This window comes from Poecilia mexicana, unplaced genomic scaffold, assembly GCF_051168715.1.
Source record: "Poecilia mexicana isolate PSO_F unplaced genomic scaffold, ASM5116871v1 scaffold_6, whole genome shotgun sequence".
NCBI lineage: Eukaryota > Metazoa > Chordata > Actinopteri > Cyprinodontiformes > Poeciliidae > Poecilia > Poecilia mexicana.
In genome coordinates this window covers 24,801,862-24,824,008 of record NW_028263375.1, presented here as the reverse complement: position 1 = coordinate 24,824,008, position 22,147 = coordinate 24,801,862, and the positions used below count along the sequence as shown (strand labels likewise).

At 41.3% G+C, this 22,147-nt stretch overlaps 1 protein-coding gene across 1 annotated transcript; it reads right to left on the bottom strand.

Moving 5' to 3' along the window:
• Positions 1-6,597: 6,597 nt before the first annotated feature.
• Positions 6,598-19,706, bottom strand: LOC106933745 (transmembrane protein 117). Its single transcript, XM_015013208.2, has 5 exons — positions 19,475-19,706; positions 17,164-17,261; positions 14,129-14,288; positions 9,677-9,806; positions 6,598-8,223 (listed from the first exon to the last, which is right to left on the bottom strand). The coding sequence occupies exons 1-5, from the start codon at positions 19,610-19,612 to the stop codon at positions 7,562-7,564; spliced, it is 1,188 nt and encodes a 395-aa protein (XP_014868694.2). The 5' UTR covers positions 19,613-19,706; the 3' UTR covers positions 6,598-7,561.
• Positions 19,707-22,147: the final 2,441 nt, after the last annotated feature.

Sequence of the window (22,147 nt, the reverse complement as noted above, 5' to 3'; positions counted from 1 at the left end):
CCTGAGTTGGAGAGCAATCTCAACAGTAGCATCCAGTCTCTTAATGTAAACCACAAAAGCACCGACTATGCGGCATGCTGAACTGCTTTCATGACCAAGTTTTATTGAGCAAAACTTATTTTAAACTTTTATTTTTTAAAGAAATTATCAGTAACATTTTCATACCCCACCGGCAATAACCCGTCTCTCATGCCAATGTTCACTCAACTTTGACTAAGCAGTGGTATAATTACAGCAGTACTAACCACCGATGTATTGTTTTGTGGTTTGTTTGTTTTTTTCCTATCAGTTTTATAAGTTGAACTCTCTTTTTTGGATCTAAACTTAGCACAAAAAAGTCTGTTATTTCTTCCTGTTTATTTCTTCCTTAAATTATGCCGCAATCGTGAGGAAAATCCATTTGTGTTTTGGACAGCAGAGCTGAATACGTGAGATGCAGCCATCACAGACTTGCCAAATCATCTCTGCCAATACCAAAAATCATATTCTTCCTTTGACTCCATTGGTGTTGATTAATGGATTTGATAATTGAGGTTTTGAACACATATGTAAACCTGCTGGGTGAACTCCCATACACCCTATGGGGGGGGGGGGGGGAGCTCTGCTGATAATGATTAATGGGTATGAGTATTTTTTTCTGCATTTCTCCTCGATTTGTCTCCGATTTCATTGAAGAAGTGCTGGACTGCCTCACTGTTTGTTGGCGAACCTTTTTTCAGCAGTGAGCCGTTACATTAGGCAGCTCTACATTTAGTCTCACCGAGGAACAATTAGAGCGTAGTAACCTGCTCCGCTTCTTTCACAGCGAGGGGAAACATCGTGGCAAACCTGTGGCTGGGGCGGTGGGGGGGGAATCGGTCCCCGGAGTGGCTTTTTGGAAGATTTATCCGAGCCACGCGTTCCTCTGTGAGGCATCAGACACCTGCAGAAGGAACCGATGATGAATTCAGTTTCCCCTGTGACCACCAGGGACAGACAGACACCATCTCATGATGGCTAAAGGTGTGTGTGGGGGGAGTGGGGGATGGGGGGAGGGGCTACAAGCTGGCTGGGACTGACTGCACTGATAAATTTCACATTGTCTCTGAGAGTCACAGAGCTGTCAGCGCAGAGTGATGGGCCATGCCAGGACATGATGCACTGATCTAATTGGAGGAGAGCTCAGAGACAGCGGAGGAGATTCCAGCTGATCTGTAGCTGAGGAGCATCTCCTTCGGGGATTTTTCCTGGTTTATATATAGCCGTAGGTGAAACAACAGCACGGTTTCCTTTTGCTAAGCCAAGGTCGGCTCCGGTCTTTCAGATCAGAGAAATCAACTGTGAGTAAGGGTAAAAAAGCAAAAAAAAAACAAAAAAAAAACAATAGAATTATAAAAAAAAAAAAAATTGAATTAGGCTTGAATTTTGGGATCCAATCTGAAAGGGGGACGGGAGGGAAAATAACTAACAATTTATGTTACCAACATAATTACAACCACATTCAGTAGACGGGATGAGTCATGGAAAACATTCCTGAATCTCTAACTTCTGATGTGCTCTGAATTACTACCTGGTCCGCCAAACAAGGAGCAAAAAAAAAAAAAAATCTTAAATCAATATCATATTTCTCAGCCATTTGGCTCACTTAGTGAAGGCCTCACTCAAACAACTAAATCATTCTGGCAGGGAGATTTATTTTCCAAAGCAAACAAAAACCATCAGTAAGACCTCAGGTGTTCATACACCTGCCTGTTTTCACACCACAGTTGTTGTTTTTTTTCTTTCTTTCTTTTTCCCCCTCAGGTTTTCTGAAAACACCATCTGGCTGCGGATCTTATTAGAGATCATTCAAAGTGAGGAGTGAGACAGAGTTGAGTCGGTTGCGTCAGCTACGCTTCAGAGGAAACGCAGACCAATGACTGAAAGGAACGGAGCTCCGACCTGAAAGTTTGTGTTTGTAGGTTAGTCTGTTTAAGTGTTGAAGGGTACAACTTTGACTTGTGATTTACCAAATAAAACCTCATTTATGCCAAGAGTAACTACTATTTGAACTTTAATGTAAGCTGTAACAGGTTTTTTTTTTTTTTCTCAAATATTAAAAGTCTATTCTTATTTTCAAGTCGGCTTGAATCGGTCTAAAATCCTTTTGTCATAACCTTTAGGAAAAATAATTTCCAGTATTACAGTATTTACAATACTTAAACCAAATACATATAACTGTTTTTGATCATATATGAACTTCTTATTTTTAATTTAGTGAATTCTTGTTCTATGAAGATGAGTTTTTTTAAAAAACATACTCAACTTCAGTGTTCCTTTCGTTTCAACAACATAACTTCCCACGACTCTACAGTAACGTGTATTTCTGGACAAAAACACATCGTATTGCCAAAAGTGTTGGGCTACTTGCCTTTCACGACGATCTTTAACGACATCCCATTTTAAGGTTTTATATGGCGTTGACCCACGCTTTGCGACTATAACAGCTTCAACCCTCTTGGGAAGTGTGTGTAAGGTTTACGAGTGTGTTTGTGGGAGTATCTGACAATTCTTCCAGGAGAGCATTTGTGAGGTCAGACGCTGACGTTGGACAAAATGGCCTGCCCCTCAGTCAGCTCTCAGTCATTCAGTAAAGTTGCTCCAAACCAGGTCATCTCATTATTACTGCTCTTGTTTTTGCTCTGAGCAGAGTCGGAGCGGGACCGGGCCGACTCCAAACCATTTCACACAGAGTCGGAAACACAGCATTGTTCAGTCTTTGTTAAGAGCCTCCTTCACTAAAACCCGACTTCTGAGGGAAAAACCCCGTCACCATAATTCAACGCGATGCAAACTTTACACAGTGCGTCGATGCAAACCAAACCAAAGACTCATCAGGCTGGGTTTGGTCAGCCTGAAACCACTGCAGCTGTTGCGTTGCATTGCTTGGCGACGTAAGGTTTGGATGCAGCTGCTTAACCATGAAAACTCATTTCAAGAAGCTCCCTACATGCCGTTCTTGAGTCGGTCTGAAAGCCACGTGAAGCTTGGAGGAATGTACTGTAGTTATCGGCTGCGAAAACACTGCAACCTCCAAGAAAGTGCTGGATGTCATAAACCTGAAATCAATGATGTTTTAGCCAGACAGCCACATTTATGTTCTTTGTAAACTGGGGAATACATTAAAAGGACTTTAAATTCACTGGAAGAATAAGATGAAAGATTTTTTTAGCTGGTTTAAAAAAAAAAAGGAACCTTTTGAAGCTGAAATTGTCGAGTCCGTCCTGTTAGAACAGTAGAAAACCTCCCAAACGTTTTCAAACGTCGTCGGCTTCTTAGCTGGAGATCTCCTTTACCAACCCACATACAAAATATGTAAACATTAAACTTTCTTTTTTTTCCTCACTTTTATTCACTACTCTATAATTATTACTTTCGATTAGCATAAATGCTGCCTCATACCTTCTGATTTTAGTTGTTCATTTGCTCTATGGCGGGGAAATGTTACCAGGTAATATGACTATGATTTTATAAAAATAATATAGTACCTGATCAATTTTACTTCCCCACACAATAAGAAAATGACTTAAGATTTTATTAATCACAAACCCAGCAGGGTGACTGGATGGTTCCTCCAGTCTTTTTCTTCCTTGCTCATTTCATACCTGCTATGCTACCTTGAGGATAGTATAGCAATGCGGCTTGATCAATTTAATTGATAATGTTGTTGAGGCCCCCACTTTGAAAAGCACTGGAATAAGGCAGGGAGAAACAGGATTGATAGAAATATGAAACTAAAGTGTTATAATGGGTCAAATGAACTAAGTTTGATATATTTTGACACGGCCTTGCTTTTCTATCAGCTAGATACATTTGAGATGCTATATTTTGGCATTGAAGGAATCTTTATTATGAATCATAGTGTATATTATAGAACATAACAGCCATGTAAGGATACCCAAGTTAAAATGTTACAAAAAAAAGCGTTCTCGTTGCATTTTTCATATATAAACGTTTCAACACGGCTGAAATCCATAAATAAATCTAACTTGTCCCTTTTAAGTAGACTAACTGGCTGCAAATATAAACTAATCCACAACATTGTAACTTTTTTTTTTTTTTTTTACTTTCAATCCACTAATTGCCTCTCGACTCCATATTCTTCTGGTAGCACCACTTGGACGTTCCTCATCTTGACACGAGAAATCGGGAAGGTCTGCAGGGGATTCGGTTTCCATCGCTTCTGATCAAGTCGCTAACTCATTTGCACACAGACAGAACGTGCTCGTAAACAAACCTCACCGGGGGGAACGAAACACGCAACAGACTGAAATTGTTTCCCGCCGGCATAAATCAAACGGGCCTCGAGGAGGACTTGTTTTAATCTGAGGAGGATGTTGTGTACACAGGTTACATATTCAAGTGTCCTTGTAAAGAGATAGTGCCATAATTTCTGGTGTCGCCCACATTAATTGGGTCAGCAGCTGCAAGGAGCTTGACCTACGCTGTTGCTTGGCAACTATTAGCCGAGCGTATAGAGAAAATGTAAACCAGAACGGTTGTCTCCCCCTGCTCCATCCCCACTTCGCTCCCCATCGCTGGGAATTACTTAAGATTTGAAGCCTTCCTGGAATCTTCAAATCCAGGAAGAAAAATTAAACCAGTCGGGAAAATAGAGTATGTAGAAAAAATAAATAACAGAAAACGATTGATTTATTGGCAGCACAAGACTGGACAGATATACAACACAGCAAAAGCAAGGAAAGGTCCAGTTATTGAAACAAAACACAGAGAAAGGAACAAATCAAGTAAGAACATCAGAAAAATCCAGGGTTCCCCCTCTAAAAAAAAACAACAAAAAACGTTCACCTTCTTTTAGTTAAATGCTGCAATGTGATTTGTGGCTTCTAATGTAAAAAAATAAATAAATAAATAAAAATTACAGAATCAAGAGGTGCAAAGCAATTATACTAAATAAACTGACCTCTTCATAGAATGGCCTCTGTCACCCACAGACACACAATGTGCTCAATTAAACTTCAACACAAAGAGGGACCTCAGCTGTAATGAACTCCAGTATGGAGCGCCTCATCAGTATACACTGTCATAGTACTCTGTGTAATAACCTTTCAGTAAAAAATAAAAACAACAGAAATTAAGCACATATGTTAAATATCATCTAACTGGATGTACTAAATGAATACATTCAGTCAACGTAATCATTTTAAACCACTATTTACCTAACAAAACAAAAATCATTGGCTGTTCTTTTTTTATTTGGGTGTGTTTTGCAAAAAAAAAAGTTTTTATTACTTTTTCTTTTGCTTGTTTGCTTGTTTAAACACATTTTAAGCAAGGCGTTAAGCCGTTATGTGTGTTTGGCCTTTTCTTTCGAAGAGAATCAAGTACATTTCTCGCAGGGTTAAAACACCGGATTATCTGGAATCTTTGGTCGCAAAGTTCTTGCTGAAACGTTTTAGCACACATGCAAAAAAAAAAAAAAAAATCTGTAACTCATTAATAATTTAATTCATATTTGCACTTTAAAGAAAAAAATGTCTAAGGGCACATTTTTGGACCAACTCCCACAGATCTACATTACAAAGAAATAACGTGGAACACGAAAACTCAGAAAAAGACACCTTTAAAGCGACTGTGAAGATAAATACTGCGGCTACAGAATGAGTTCAGAGCAGCAGGATGATGTGCCAACTGAATAATATTCAAAAATATATACCTGCAAAAAACCCGCTTCCAAAACCTTCAAAGATTATTTAGACATAAAGAAGCCCTGAGCTTTAAAGAAAGAAGGAAAAAAGAAAAAAAAAAAGAGAGATACCCCTCCACTTCAATAGCATGTTTATGCCAAGGGCAAAACCAAACTCCCGACTTGGTTGATATTCAGAGAAAGGAGCAGGAGCCACATTTGCAATCATCGAGCGGCTTGTTGCTTTGCTATTTCATCTCTGCTGATTGCATTTATTATCTTCGAGCCTTAATATCGAGTGAGGGGATATGAAAAGGTCATCAACGTAGATTGATGCTGATAATCGCGTCGTTTCGACAAGAGACACAACGTTTGAAACGGATTAAAAGCAACACAAGAGAATAAATTAAAAAACCGGCACAAGCCGACGACCAAATGAGGTAACAATTGTTGGTTTGATATGAGGATATACAGCAGGGATCAGTCGAGCAGGCCATAATTAGGACATCTTCCGTAGCAGTAGGCTGTTAGTATATAAACATATGAAATATCAAGGCACGATTGTAGCTGTAATACTGCTCCGGCTCTGAGTTGCTGAAGCAGAAACACTCCTCAGATATATAGGCACCCATTAGTTTAAACCATGACTGAAGTAAATTAGAAAAATCCAAGCCAGCACCGTGTCAATTAAAAGTTTGCCGACTGTTTTAAAAAGATCTGCTTCATATTAGGCTAGTTGCATCAGAACCGGTGCCAATATGGAGGCTTTTTCAGAGGATATCTTAGAAAAAATGTATGAAAACCACAGAACCTGCTCTCTTAACGTCACTTACCCGAGCACATGTACTCTGTATACTGCATATATATATATATATATATATATATATATATATATATATATATATATATATATATATATATATATATATATATTTTTTTTTTACATTTTTACACAAATTTTTATGTGTTTTAATTGGATTTTATATGGAGACCAAAACAAAGTAAAGTAACTATTAAGGGAAAAACTTAGGATTGTGTTTGCAAATAAAAGGTTTTGCATTTATATTCAGCCCCTTTATTCTGATACCAATAAAAAAAATCAGCTATAAGTCATTAATAATCAACTACCGTCAGTAAGGCCAAAATTATGCCACAAATTACCAGGAGGTGTCCACCTAAACAGGACGGGTCTAGTAAGGAGAGAAGCAGCCAAGAGAAGTTCAAAGGTCAAGTGAGAGTGATGATACGATGGCATTAATCGTGGTCTCTGGAAAAAGTTTATCATTTTATTTCACTGTTGAAATAAAGTAAATGAAGAGTTTTGTTTACAGTAGAAGAGAAAGCAAACATGTGAAAGAAGAAGATATTCTGATCATTTAAGATCAAAACTGGATTTTTGGACCACGTACAAAGTGCTACATGTGGCAGCAAATGACAACAACCCAAACCATACAGACTGGTCTATATCTGAATGGTTCGGATCAAAGCATATTCATGTGTCATAGCGACCTAGTCAAAGTCCAACCTTCAATCCAATTGAGAATCAGTGGTAAAACGTGAAAGTTGATGTTCATGGACACTCTCTGTTTTATCTGATTAAGCTCGAGTTATAATGAAAAAGAAAAATAATATTATTTAAAGTATTGACTCAGAGGGGCTAAATGGAAATGAATGCAACAATTCCCAAGTGATTATTTGAAAAAGATTCTTAAAACCCTGATTTAGTCCTCATCTTTACACTATGTTGTATTGGTCTAGCACATAAAATCCCAATGAAAGACACACAGGTTTGCTTCAGTAATGTGTGTGATAAAGTTTAGCGGGTAAGAAAACCTGCAACAATCTGAAGTCTCGGTAAATTCTTTCTGCTTTGGCGCAGTCGGAAAGTCCACGCGTTCACGGCGAGAGTCTGCGGACGTCAAAAGACACAACGGGCTCATCTTGCACCGCGTTGTCTATCACAATGCTCGGGTGCGTCTCCTGCGTGTCCATCGATATGGTCGAGTTCGTGGAAGGCGTCGCGCCGAAGTGCGGCCCGTCCACCAACAGGAGCATCGGCGTTCCCGACCGCTTCAGGCTGTCGCTCATGGTCAGGTGCGTGTCCTCCGGGGTCGCTCCCATCTCCTTGCTGTACTCCGAAGGCGATTTCCTCTTTATCCTCTCGTACGCCTTGTCTTGGTTTTCCGTGAACGTCTCGCTGTCCTGAAAGCGCCCAAACAGCCAGACGAAGAAGCCGAAGAGGACAAACGCCGCCAAGCTCGGGATGAAGGCCAGGCACTTGATGTCCAAGCTGGCCCCGATGTAACGGCTGTGGAGGAACATGTCCCGCTCCACGTACGTCTTGTTGGTGCTCGGGTTGATGTTGGTGGAGCGCCACTCGTACGTGAGCGTGCTGTGGTTGAAGTCTCTGAGCGTTTCCGGCTCCTCCACCGTGTAGATCTTCTCTCCTGGCCCAACGTACTGACCGTACTCGTAGGGCTTGTAGAAAATCTGGTTCTTCCACATGTTTAAATCCAATATAAGCACAAGGAAGATGATACCATAGTTGAACCACTTACCTTAGGAGAGAGAGAGAGAGGCACATGATTTAGGGCTAGGGTTAGGAAGGGTCAGGGTTGTTGTCCATAATTTGAGGGTGAACTTATCCAAATTAGTACTAATAATTAAATTGATTAATTTAGAAATTTCTCTAATCAACAAAGTGAATTAATTAGAGTCAGATACATGGTGATGTAAAACTAGGTTCTCAATAACCTAAATTCTTCTTGACCATCCCAACCAGTTTGCTCTGTTTTAAAGAGATCAATTGAATCTTGGTTAGATTTGGGTGACACAACAGGGAAAGGACCCTACAAAGGTCAAAACGGGTTTTGGAAAGAACAAAGCAGCCTATCAATAAGTCTCTGAGATGGCCTCAAGATCAACACTGCTGTAAGTAAGTATACTGACATTGCTTTAAAGCCCGGTCTCTGGCAGGAAATCAATGAACCTACCAAACTCTGCCAAGAACATTCAGCCAGATCCCAGCCTGAGTATATTTGAGCCCATATGCATAATTTTAACACTGTCTACATCAAACCCACATCGAGTTCAAACGCTTGGTTTTTAAGTAAACTGAAGTTGGTGATACCCTCCCCCAAGACAAATTCAAATTAAGCTCACACCAATGACGACCTCGTGTACAACTTCTGACCGCTGCTGTCCGGGAAAACGCCATCATCAGAGAGGCATGCTTTCACCGTCGCACATCAGGACTCCCTCTCGCTTTGCATTCAGCTCATGCACCGAGAAAGAGAAATCCATTTACAGGTGCTACTTACAAGATCGCTATATTACCATGAGACAGCCATCTCCTCAGGATGACTGATGGCAGGAACATGTCTCCCCAGGTATACATGAAACCACTCCCTCCCCCAACCACCACCAAAGATGTGATGCTAATAAGCTTTTAGTTAAACCAATCACGTCGCGGTGTAGCCACTTTCATCACGCTTAATGGCTATCCAATGCAACCGGGTTAACAACCTCTCGCAAAAATTACCAGGCGTTTTCAAAGTGTGGCGATTAGCTCAGGAACGTTTGCTTTTTTTTCCCTCTCTCTCTCTTTTTCTCAGCTCTCCACGGGGAAAAAGGTGGGAGGGGAGGGCGCGGTTTTAAAGGAAAAACCGTACACGTTCGCAGAGTGCTCTGGCACAGGAATGATGAAAACATAGCTGTGGCACCTGCGTGACACATCAACTACACATGCATTATAAATGGCTGCTGTGGTTTTAACAAACGAACCCTTCCCAACGGGGAGGGGAACGGGGAAACTGGAGCAGCCACGCCACGTTTTTTTTTTTTTTTTTTTTTTACTCCCAATTTGTTACGAGAAAATGAAAGGCGCTTCTTCCTCATCGACTGCAATGATGTCTTCCAGTTTCCCTGTCATGATTTTTGCCTGTTTGAAAGCTGGAGATCCTCTCCCCTAGAACGATGACACAATCTTTAACCTTTTATTCCTGAATGTACCTGTGATGTGAATGTGGTACTCCTCCTTAAAGATGCGCTTGCAGACAGGAAGCTTGACCTTCACATGTGTTGTTGACATTCCAGGTAAATTCATATCCAGGTCACCCATGAAGTGAGGAAACTCCCAGTCCTGTCAAAAAAACAAAACAAAAAAAAAAAAAAACACAATCGACCATCAATTCAGTTAACTTCAACCAGATGCGGCGGCTCGAGCAGAAAAAAAGAAAAAAAAGAAACACATTCAAATGACAACTTCAGCAGTGAAAAATGTCAACCGTGTATCATCCGTTATTGGATGCTGCACACTTCACCGAAAGTCTCTCATATTAGCTGATATTAAGTCTCGGTGGAGTCTCTTCACACGCCAACTGAGGGTCAAACAAGGTGTCGGCCGCTGCGGCGCGGAGATCACACCGAGTGTTTACAGGCTGGTGGAGTGAACCGGCGTGCGCTGGGATTTCAACATGTCAAAATACATCAACAGGCAGAGCAAAGTGACATTTAGAAGCTGCCGATGCCCTGCAGTGTCACTAAGCTACTTCCCCCACCGCACCCCGCCCCCACCCGCAGTATGAAGCTGGAAACCACAAAAGAAGAGCTGCCGCCGTTCATACCGACATGATTCACAAGTATAAGAAAGAAATCACTCCCTGAATGTTTCAGATGGTGCAGCAGCCAGGAGGGGCTCAATGTGGCAGAGATAACTACTGTAAAATGCCTCTTTTTGGATTGAATAGGGCAGGACAACGTATCGTGATAAAAACATCTCGTATCAGTCAATGTCAATAATTATTCGTTACGTTTTATTTTTGTTGTTTGTTTTAAATATCTGAAAAACTACTGACATGACCTTTTCTGTTTTATACACAGTTTTCACTCCTCTACATTATGAGGCACAGTGGCAAAACCTTAAACTGTTATTGCTGAGAAGCAGGTTGTTGCTAGGTAACCAAAGAGCGGGAGAGTTAGTTGATGCCACCCACCTTGCTTAGCTGGCCGAGTGGTTGAGAGGCTAAAGTCTTTCCTGTGCCTACATCTCCCAGAATGCTGTGCGGTTCTATAATTGTAGTTCAGTGAATTTTGTCGAATTTTCAATCAGATGTATTATCTATTGATGTTAACCACACATCTATTACTATTGATTTAGTACCCAGTCCCACACAGTACATTGAATTAAAACCAGATATCTAAAAATACTGTTTAAAAACAAACTAAGGATGAACTGACAGCCAAGGCCCTTCACCCGTCTCCTCCTGAAACACTTACACAAATGACAACAAGATGTAAATAAACATTGGTTGTTAAGATCAGCCCAGTTTTACTTATAAATAATTATTGAAGTTCATGCAAATATGTATTGTGCATCCCTAAAAGGTTTCTAAATCCTTTTAACCACATTCTTATAGGATAAAGGTGAAAATAGAATTTCTTTAATTACAAATTTTCTTTCCCTTTGCGCATATATATATATATATATATATATATATATATATATATATATATATATATAATCTAAATGAAACAGTCTGCTACAAATAAATTTGTCATTGTTACTTGTATAAGAAACAAAAAAATAACAAAAAATGAAAAGTAAAAACAAAGCAAACAGAAATTATCTTGTTCTGTTATTTGAACAAAGTCTCTGAAAAATAATGTCATGTATCTGAATCCTTTATGTGCTAATGATCTGAGAAGGGCTTTGCCGATATCTATGAACTTATAGGGTTATAGGATATTAAAAACCATCTTCCACCAACTAATGAATTTTTACAAATGAATAAATCTAACAGGGACGTACCACCATGTCCGCCTCCTGTGTAAAAGTGATTACACACCAAATACAAAGAAAATCGACGTTCGGTTGAGGAAACGGCTGGGGAAACACACAGAAATATACACAAACATTCAATTTAAAAAAAAAAAAAAGGTAAAACCCCGCCTGGAGCTAAATCCAGGCAGGACATTAATTGGCCTGAGAACACCTCCATCCATTTTTCTCATGGAGATGAGACATAAGCTTTGACGCAGAGGTGGACAAACCTCTGATGAATTCCTATCGACGGGTACGACGAGGCGACGGCTGCCGGTGCGAGGGTCCCTTACAACCCTCCCCAACCCCGTGATGGGGATAGCTGCTAGCTCACCTCGTAAATTACGGCAGTAAATGTACTTGCTGTACACCATGCAGGAAATAAGAAGGGCTGGTTGTAAGCAGAACGCTGAGAGTGGAGAGTGATGTACAGCCGAGGGCGGAGGACTAAAAACATCCCTGTGAGGGGTATTGTGTAAACTGAGCTGGTTCGTTGCATCTGCATAATCACATTTGTTAAATAAATGTGGGGAAAAAAATCAAAGTGGGAAGTAATTAGTAGCCAGAGCAGCACTTTTTTTAATACATATACACACACACATATATATATATATATATATATATATATAGTTTTTTCAATAAAAGCCGCCTGGAACTCACTTTTGGAGCTGTATTACAGATTAACATGGGAAATATACTGGTGACCTTGCGAGCTTTCTGTGGAGCGCTCCATTTGTAACACTCGGACACGTTCTCCCAAGAAACTGCTTCCTTCTGTAATTAGCACAACAAACAGACCAGGGACATATACTTAAGTAGCAACAAATTTTAGTCAAGCAGCATGTGTGTCTAATGAGTCCATAGCAAATCTCTTCCCTAGGAGTTTGGATGTTCTGTTATGATTTGTGCACCGGATCGCGTAATGATTATACACTGCCTGGTGAAACAATCCACACCACTTGAACAGTTTCACATTTGGTGATGGTGGAACCACAAACTCTAATGTATTTTATCGGGATTTAATGTGGCAGACCAACACAAAGTAGCACATAGCTATGAATCAGAAGGGAAATGACACCGTTTAAAAATTTAAATAAAAGTTATGTGCTGATAAACCTAGACAACATGGAAGGAAATGACACGAAAACCTCCGAAGGCGACACACAGCTCAACTTCCTTCTTCATAAAATGCAAACAAAAACGGAGGAGCGTCAGATATCAGCAGCTGTAGGATTTCTACTTTGTTTTTGACAAATTTCCATGAGGTATTTCTCCTTCTAGCACAAGACACGCACATTTTGTCTGTTCGTATTTACCCAGAATGCTAAGCGCAATAGTCTGCTTCCCGCTTTGCAGCAGTTCGCTTGGCATTCGCACTGCATTCGAACCGCACCAGAGTTCACTTCAACCAAACTGAGACTTAGGTTTTCAGGCGGACCGGTGTCCACTCCTTCCCACTTTTAGTTTGATCAAAGCAAACTAAAAAAAAAAACCTGGTGTGAATTCACCCTTAGTTGTACAGTCTTTCTTTAGCAATTGCTAAAGAAAGATATAAAAACAGCATTCTGAACAAAAAAAAAGTTCTAAAAACCATGTTGGGGACAAAAAACAAACAAAAAAAAATCTGTTCAGATTAAACCATTTGGTCCACATGCAGAAACGCTACGTCAGCTGGAAGACATAACACTGCAGATCACCCTGGACTATGGTACCATTTAATAGCCAGTGCTAGCGAATAAATAAAGAGGATGTACCTTGTTAAAACCAGAAACCTCCATGTTATAATGAGACATAAAAATACATTCCTCTAAAATGTTGTTCAGGTCCTCTTTTACTCTGAGTTTGAGCTGTAATTGCAAAGAGAAGTGGGGGAAAAAGTTTGGTCTCTTAAAGTTCAAAGCATTTAGAGACAAAACTCAAATGACTTGCAGCTTTCACTGCAAAGTACTGACTCTGAAAAGAAAGAAGGAGAGGGAAAGAGAGAAATACAAAAAAGAGAGGAAGAAGGAAATGAAGAAAGACATGAATGATTTGTCATTCACTTTTTTTTGCTATGGTCTCTCACATAAAAGTCAAATAAATACACTGAAGTCCAACATATTGAGGAGGTAAAAATTGGAAAAAAAAAAAAAAGTGAAAAACTCAGAAAAGGTAGCGAGGCACCGTGTCTGTTTGGCATGAAAGAGCGCTTCACTCGCAAGATGCCTTCAGCACAAAAGCATTTGTCGCTTTTTTTAGAGGTCCAGTCAAAACCGCATTCATATTTATGAGACGGTGACATAAATGGAGAACACGGGAGAAAATAATAAAATGGCACAAAAAAAAAAAAAATTGTGACTCATGAGCATTTAGGAACATAAACTATGCTCAGACGTGTTGGATCAGGTGTGGGGAAATCAGAATGGAAGGACCGAAAGGAGAGAAGGAGAGGAGAAAAAGAAAGATTTGTGACCATGCCAGCTGAGAGTGATCAAACACTTTCTCTTTTCCAGAGCTATGTGCCGCAGAGCTCCGTTGATGAATAGGGAAAAATGGGAACTGGCAAGACGGGTAGTGGACTGAGCCAAGAGACGTCCCTGTCCCCCCCACCCCACCCTCTCCTCTCTCTACTTTTTTTAATTGGCCACAAGGGAGCGTTCTACCTGCATAACAATGAGAAGGTCGAAGACCAAGATGAAGGAGGCTAGGAAGGCTCTGGAGACCTCGTCGCTGGGCAGGAAGCCGCGGTTGAGGTTGTCCCAGCTGATCCAGTCGGTGCTGATGACCAGAACCACCACCGAGGTCAAGGAGATGAGCACTGTCCTGCAGGGAAGTGAAGAAAAGTTAGTGCGAAGGGAGGAAGGGTAAGGGGAAAAAAAAGTGTGGCAAAGAGAGACAGAAGGGGGAAGGAAATCTGTGAATGGAACGAAGAGAGTCTTGGGGTGCATTCATACCAGCCTTGTTTCATCTGCTTTAATTGGACTCTAGTTTGTTTTCCTGGAAAGCCTGTTTCATTTGGAGAGGTGTCAATACGGGATGGAGCTCAGCTGCAAAGCAAACTCTTGTCCACCTATAAACCTCTCGGCTCGAATGAAGTGAATTCTGGTGAGATCACTCCAAAAGCAGGAAGCGGACTGTGGCACAGGGCATTCTGGGTAAATACAACCAAAACAAACATGTCTAATGACTGAGGCATAGCGTCAGATATATGCTACAACCACTAATGGGCTCTTTGCACCTAAGGCGTTGACGTCACATCTCCAGGAGCTAATGCGGCTCACTTTTTTCCGCTTTGAGTTACCATGACTGGTAGAAAAGACCAAGTCGTATTTCAGATGCAAAAAAACAATACTATTAACATTGTTGACTTCCTAATATAATGGGCTTTTAAGTTTTCGTTAATTTCCAAGCGATCCTGAATTAAGAAGATGGCTTGTAAATATCTGTCGCTACCAGCTAACGCCGCACAGCAAAGTTTGCAGCCTTCACTTCACTCCGGATCAGCCTAAAACTACCAGGGATACGGATGGTAAATAAAGGAGCCTCCCTGAGTTATTTCCATGGAATCACTTCTATATTCAGCCTGAAAGAGTTTATGGGAACGAGAGAGCAGACCAGAGCCCGACAGCAACTGATCCGCCTGTACATCCTGCTGTAAACACCGTCCTATCTGAGCTCTTCACAAGAAACATGCAAAGGTAATAAAACGAAATAACACGGAGACATGAAGCAACACGGTCATATTTTTCTAAAAGCAGCAACTTTGAACCTGAACAGCTGAACCAGATCTCTGACACCAGAGCTGCGCTACTGTTAAGCTATGAGGCGTAACCGAACCCCGTGAGTCTCTGACACTAACGACAATAAACACACATAATATACTTGAAAATAAGATAAATACATTGTCCGTTAGAATGTTTAGATACTTAAATAGCACATTTTACAAGAACAATGTCCGAGAATATTGCCTACTAGCATAAGCTAACGTTAATGTTAGCCACAAAGTTTAAGTAAAACTCACCTTCATGTCAGTGAATGTATAACGAGGCGAACATCTTAAAACCTTTCTCCAGCTGACTTGTTGGGGCTTCGGATCGATGTACAAAACTTGGCCAAGCCCTGCAAGCAGCTATTGTAAATGATATTTGTATTGGATCGGAAACAATCGAGCCGCTTTACCCCGAACGCGGAAGCTGAGGTGCAAAGAGCCCATATCTGACACTGCTCCATCTTTGTTTACATTTTGTGAAGGGCTTATTTCTTTTTCTGAGGTTTTCGTGTCGTCCTCTAATGCGGTTCTTGTTGCAGCGCCACCACAGGTGAAGGGGGTGAACGGGTTTGTTCAATTAGTTTGTTTCCTTGACACAGTGCAGTGAGGAAGCGAACTTGGTCCCAAATCAAACCGAGCCTACTGCACCATCAGGTGTGAAAACACCCTTAGAATAAGATGTGAATAAACAGAAAAGTCATGCCAAAATAATGTAAATCCAAACTCAACCCCACACAAATTTCCATGCATTTACATGCTTAACACAAAACCGCTCGTAGCGATTGCTGTGTTTTCTTGCATAAGTCAGCTCCATAGTCGCTGTTTCGCTGGAAAAACATCTTCATTCATGTGAAGAGAGACACGCTCTCCTTGTATTATTCTCCACTGGATATTTTCCCTCAATGTCACCCGACCATTATTGTGCTGCTGTGTGCATTTTCGCACCGCACGACGGCTGGTTGCCCTGCAGACACAGGCTGCCAGCTCGTATCCCATTTCAGCAGAGTGGGGCCGGGGGGAGATAAGTTTTAGGAGGAGGTTTTAATATTCCACAGTGGGACTCTTGCTCTCGGAGTGGCCAACCTTTTGGCAGCCGTAGCCGGCTATCCGCCGCAGCGTATCGACGAGCTCCGTCCCGCAGAGCATTTATCAATCACATTTCAAGCTCTGAATCCCAAACGACGGCCTCGTCAAATCCAGCCATCGATTGCGACAGCGCGAGCCGGGGCCGCCTGTCAATAAAGACGAGGAAAGCCGCAGAAGAATTTGTCTGCTCGGATTTCAAATCGCGAGCGAGTCGATTCGACGGAGGGAAATATTGGCGGTGGCGGCCAAACTCCCTTTGATGCGTCTGCATACTTGGCGCCGAGCGTGCGTGTCAACGTTATTTGGTTTCCCCACTTGTCCTTCAATCACTCTGTGACCCGAGAATGAACCGACGGTGAGCACGTTCAGATGTCATATCTGACTGACGGCGATCACGGAGTGAATTAGCGCCTCTGTGGACTGTGCAGCCCGGCGGTTGCATACTTATAAGCACAAATGGGACCCACTAATCCATCCCATAATGGGCGTATAGGACACGGTTTGCTGCATTTGTTTACAGTTTATTTCAGGGTCACAGCTTGTGGTAGGGCTAAGTAAAAGACAGGTTTGTGGCACACCCAGCAACCTTGCAGTGTCCATTGATTTTCACCCTGTTCTTCTAATTAAAGGTGCTGACACTGAATGAGGGCAGATTAACACGGATATTCGCTGCACGCAACCCTGCAACGGGCTGCTGAGACCGTAAGACATGCGTGCGTGCATGCACGCACACACACACACACGCACACACACACACACACACACACACCTTTGCGAAGCATCAGGCGACATGCAAACACATTTAGTTTCACCAAAGATAAAGAAATGCATGCCATAGCATACCAGAAGAGGACGATTCGATTGTTGCCTCGTTTCCAGAACCTTCTTGCAGCTTTGCCCCAATCTGGGTAGTGTTGATCCTGAAGCATCATATCTGTCACCTGAAGTGAATGAACAAAAATTCAAAATAGCAATATGATAAGAAGGGTGATAAATCATTTAGCAACTTTGTAAGACATTTTTACAGACCAATATTATCCAGGCCTGCTTTTTTTTATTTATAAAACCACAACTTACTTTTCTATGAGGAACGATTTTAGTAATTTCCACCAGAGGATTAGACTGAAAAAGGGCAAACAACTTCAGCCATTTTTTGTTTTTTTTAAGTACCTGGAGCCATTGTTTGCTTTTTGGATGATATATTTAACCGCATTATTCAGTGAAAGCAGGTCTTAAAATGTTTTTCTTAACCTCACCAGTTTCTTAACATGACAGCACGAAGGCACAACAAAAGTCCCAACTCAACAAAATCCATTTAACAACAAAAGCTGCAACACAACTAAAAAAATGCACAAAGCAAAAACAAAAAACAGCAGCAAAAGTCAACTAAAAAAAAAACATTTAGTAAAAGCTGCAACACAACTAAAAAAATGCAAAGCAACAACAGAAGACAACAAAACTCACAAATAACTTTGAACAACCTCCCAATGACAGATATTGTTTCCCAGAGTTACTACATGGACGACAGCTGACGGCATCAGTTTACGAGCAGATGGTCGAAAATCCTTTAAATCATAAAATATTTTTATTGGATGGAGCGTTGTCTCAGGATGCTTTTAATACACAAATCAACATTATTCTTTCTGCAGAGCTGCAGCAGTCGAGGTCAACTCAATAAAGCGCCTCACAGCAGATTGTAAAGCTCGTGTTGGAGGAAAGGATTTCAACCAGGGAAACAGGAGGTGATTCTCGCTCTTTGACTCTAGGAGTGAGCGTACTCTGTGGTAGAAACAAAGAGGTCTTGTTCAGAGTGCTTTATTGAGTTAAAAAAAAAAAAATAATAATAAAAAAAAACACTTGGTGAATAATTTCAGGCATCAGCACTTTTGTCGTTGCATAAAATTTTCATCCATCGCACAAAGCTGTGCATCCGTGAATCACCTTCCTCTTCCGTTTCGCCCTTCATCCCCTTTCACCTGTTTCCTCCCTCCTACTCCGACACTCCCTCTCCCTCTGAAGTATGTACCTTGGAATGCTAATGCGACGGGTGAGGGAGGTTGGCAGGTTGTCTCGGCTGCGAGCCCCACTCCTCCCAGCAGAGGAGGCCCACTCCCGCTGGAGCTCCTCTCCTCTTTCATGTTGAATAATGAACAGAGGTGTGTTCCTCCTGCAATGTGCCCCCGTCCCTCCATTGTTTTCCCTGACGCTGCCCCCCTCCTCAGATCTTTGAGATCCTCCAGGGAGTCACAGCCTGGACTAAATTACTGCGGATGCTGTTCGGATGTAGCGGGTACATCCGTCAGAGTTTCTGTTTATAGGCAGTAATCATTCCAAGCCCCACCCGCCAAGTCTGACCATTAATAAAAATATCCGAATACAATCTTGGAATGGTCATTACAAAGAGAACAGCAAATTTACTGAAATTATTTTTGTTTGGGGGGAGTCATAAATTTAAAGGCCAAAGTTTGATTTACTGAAATTAGGGTTTGTGGTGTTGCTAACTGTAGTGAGCACCTTACCTGTGGCAGGACATTTCATCAAAGTGAGCTCAGAGAAAGTCTGATTCTGGAACTATGTTGTGTTTTAATTTATATTGAAAAGCAAGAGGCTCCAAATCATAAAAAAAATAAAAAAAATCAAAAACGACACCCGATGATGATGCTGATGTTAAAATTTAAATTGGAAAGATGACATATCTGAACAAAACCTGGGTTTGGATTCAATTTGACTCCTTCACAGCTGTTTATATGCACTACTAACAGTTCATATTTCAATTAAATAGTACTCAAATGGGAGCAGGACCACAGAATCACAAATACAAGGTTTTCACATTGTTACATCCCTCTTTACGGTACCGTCACTGACAAATGACAAAAAAAATGATTTAAAAAATTACTTTTGAAGATGGAATGACTTCGTAAAGGCACGAGAAAATGACGGGTGCTTAATGATGCTGGGCTGGTGTACCTCAATAAGAAAGAGTGCCAGTGAAACCAGGCAAAAAGTTAATCTGGAGCCATGGAGGAGCTGGTGGAAATGTTGATCAGGACACTCCAGATCACAAAAACTGTTCAGGTTATCCCCACTAACCAATTCAATCCTATAAGATTGTTTAGGTTTTGAATCCCGTAAACCCTAATAACTCCATTCTTACCATCCAGGCCGTCACAAAATCTCCCATCCACGTCCCCACGGCAGCAATCTTCATAAAGCTCTCGTTCCTGATGCCCATATATTCCGTCACCATGTGAGGCCTGCGAGCACAGAAGAAGACGAGACTCAGACAGGACATAATGAATGCTGTGTATTTTTTGGAGCGTAGAAGAAGAGAACACGATGAAGAAGAAGGTAAAAGCACTGTCACAGCAAATGAGAACAAGAAAAATTGTTCTCTGCCTCTAAGTATCATGATGCCGATCGTGATGGTCAATCAATATAAACCTAATCCCGAAGAAAACAATGAGTGCTGGCTCTGCCTCGCACAAAGCCCCCAGGATTGTAAGCAATTTACCTCAATGCGGAGGAATTTATGCTACATTTCTACTCTCGTTTGCTTCTGCGGCCTTTGGCAAATTATTCATCTGTTTGCCGTATTTGTCTCGTGTCTGGTTTATTTTAGATCAACGCCAGGTTAGCGTCCACCGCCGCCGCAGCGGGGCCTGGCGGCGCCATTAGAGAGAACAACCTCCCGTGGCGTGGCGTCCGATTGGGAAACGACACGCTTTCTTCGGAGTTCCCAGCGACTCCTTCAGGTCTGTGCGGCGGGAGAAGACGAGCCGCTTTTTGTTCGGTCTCGCAAAACCCACCCACCCGACGCACACATCCCACGCTACATCACTCCATTTTCTCCAGCTAATAGCTCAGGAGGGAGGGAAAGTGGGTCAGTCACCTTTTCTGTGTGGAACTTGCCAGGGAGAGGAGAAGAGGAGGAGGGATGCGCGGAGGAGGTTTGTGGGGGGGGGGGGGGGTGGACGAGCCCTGTTTGATCTTCTGGCAGCTAGTGTCTTAGAAGCTGAAGGAGAACAGGTGGGCGCCAGCCTAATCAAACCCCACCCCGCTCCTCCCGCCGCCCCAGCAGGTCACAGTCGTGAATATAATAGATGACGATGGATGGAAGCTCGGGCCGTGCTTTCAAGAGGTCATATTTGAAGTCAATGGTTCCATTCATCTTTGTTTTTCGAGGTCATTTTGTGGCCGCGAGCGAACACTGAAATGATTCCTCATTGCACTCGAAGCTTTGGGAAAATCTTGGCTACGATCAGAGCTTATTTCCAGAACTTATGCTTCCACACGATGGTTCTTTCCTGGTTTGTTGTTTTCTTACTCAGCTGCATATATATATATATATATATATATATATATATATATATATATATATATATATATATATATATATATATATATATATATATTCACTGATGAAGCAGAATGAATTAAGTTTTGATTATTATTATTATTATTATTATTAATGCCAGCAGTGCATTATGCAAGTGGCACAGGCAGAATAGAATTATTATAACCAATTCTGGCAAGCTGATGATGCACGGCTGTTCTCACCTGAAATGTGGAGAAAATCTCCTCAGCAAGTAGAAACCTTGTTTTATCTCACAAGGCATCCACTGACAAACCTGTTGACGTTTGTCACATTATGACAAATGTTATCGTATTAATGTGACATATTGTTTTTTGGGGGGGGGGGTTGATTTATTTCAAACAAGTTTTTAAAATAAGAAAACAAGCAATCAGTAGAAGAGAGAAAACACGTGTATGAATTTTCTAAATAATTAGCTTACCACTACTGAAAAAGAGTAGGAAAAAGAGAACACTTGTATTGTTTTTTTTAAGTGATAGACCAAAACAAAGAAGTGTGGGGTTGTGAGGTACAATTTAGCTGAACAAATCTGACCAAGCTTACCACAGCATGACGCCGTCACTACTGTGTTTTACATTATGTTTGCTTGCCACTGCACAAAAGGTTTTAAATGTAGGTCAAAAAAGTTCAATGTTGGTCTCATGATTGGACTTTTTGAGGCTAATTAGCAAACTGCAAATTAGCCTGTAATGATTTTCTTTGCTCCTCGTCTCTCATACACGACCTGCGGAATTCAATGAAAGGCAAGGAGACAAAAAAGTCGGATAGAATTTTAATTTTCTCTCAACTTCAAATGTCACATAAAAGTAAAAAAAAAAAAAAAAAAAGATTGAAATTCAAGTTTTGTTTTGTTTCCTTTTTCCTCATGGGACATTTTTTCTGGAAGAGGAGTATTAAAAAATAGTGATGTGCGAAATTTAATCAACCAACAGAGTGGAAAAGGAAAAAAAAAAAATTAAGTCTTGTTTTTCAGTTGGGCGGCTTGTGAAGGAAATCAACTACACTAGAAAACAAATGCACTTTACAAATTTCCACTAAATCCATTAGGTTTTTAGTTAAGGCTCATGCATTTTCAAATTGTGACACCGCGTCATGATCAGAACTGCTCTGAGTATATCATCATCCTATACTCAAAACATCCCTACAGTTCACCTCAAACATGGGTGGGGGGGGAATCTTCTCCGAAAACATAAATCAAGTGTCATTTCCGCAGCATACGTCGAAGCGTATTTGACAGGATCTCATTGACCAAACTGTGCAGCCCGGCAGGTGACGCATAGCCTCGGTTAAGCCAGCAAATAAAAACGGCCTTGATTGGAATGGCGATTTATATCTGCATTAAGTCGGTTAGACACACAGTGGGTTGGCTCCGCTCCAGTTTCCAAGGAGATCCCGTTGGGAGTCATTTACCCGCAGCAAAATTCTAATCGATACTTCTGAAAATGCTGTCTGGCA

Bases quoted from the DNA above. Each gene is read 5' to 3' on its own strand.
- LOC106933745 (XM_015013208.2), bottom strand. From the start codon at position 19,612: ATGTCCTGTCTGAGTCTCGTCTTCTTCTGTGCTCGCAGGCCTCACATG. The intron at 14,289-17,163 runs GTATGCTATGGC...ACTTCCCTGCAG, and splicing joins AATCGAATCGTCCTCTTCTG to GACAGTGCTCATCTCCTTGA. The intron at 8,224-9,676 runs GTACATTCAGGA...CTCTCTCCTAAG, and splicing joins GTACCACATTCACATCACAG to GTAAGTGGTTCAACTATGGT.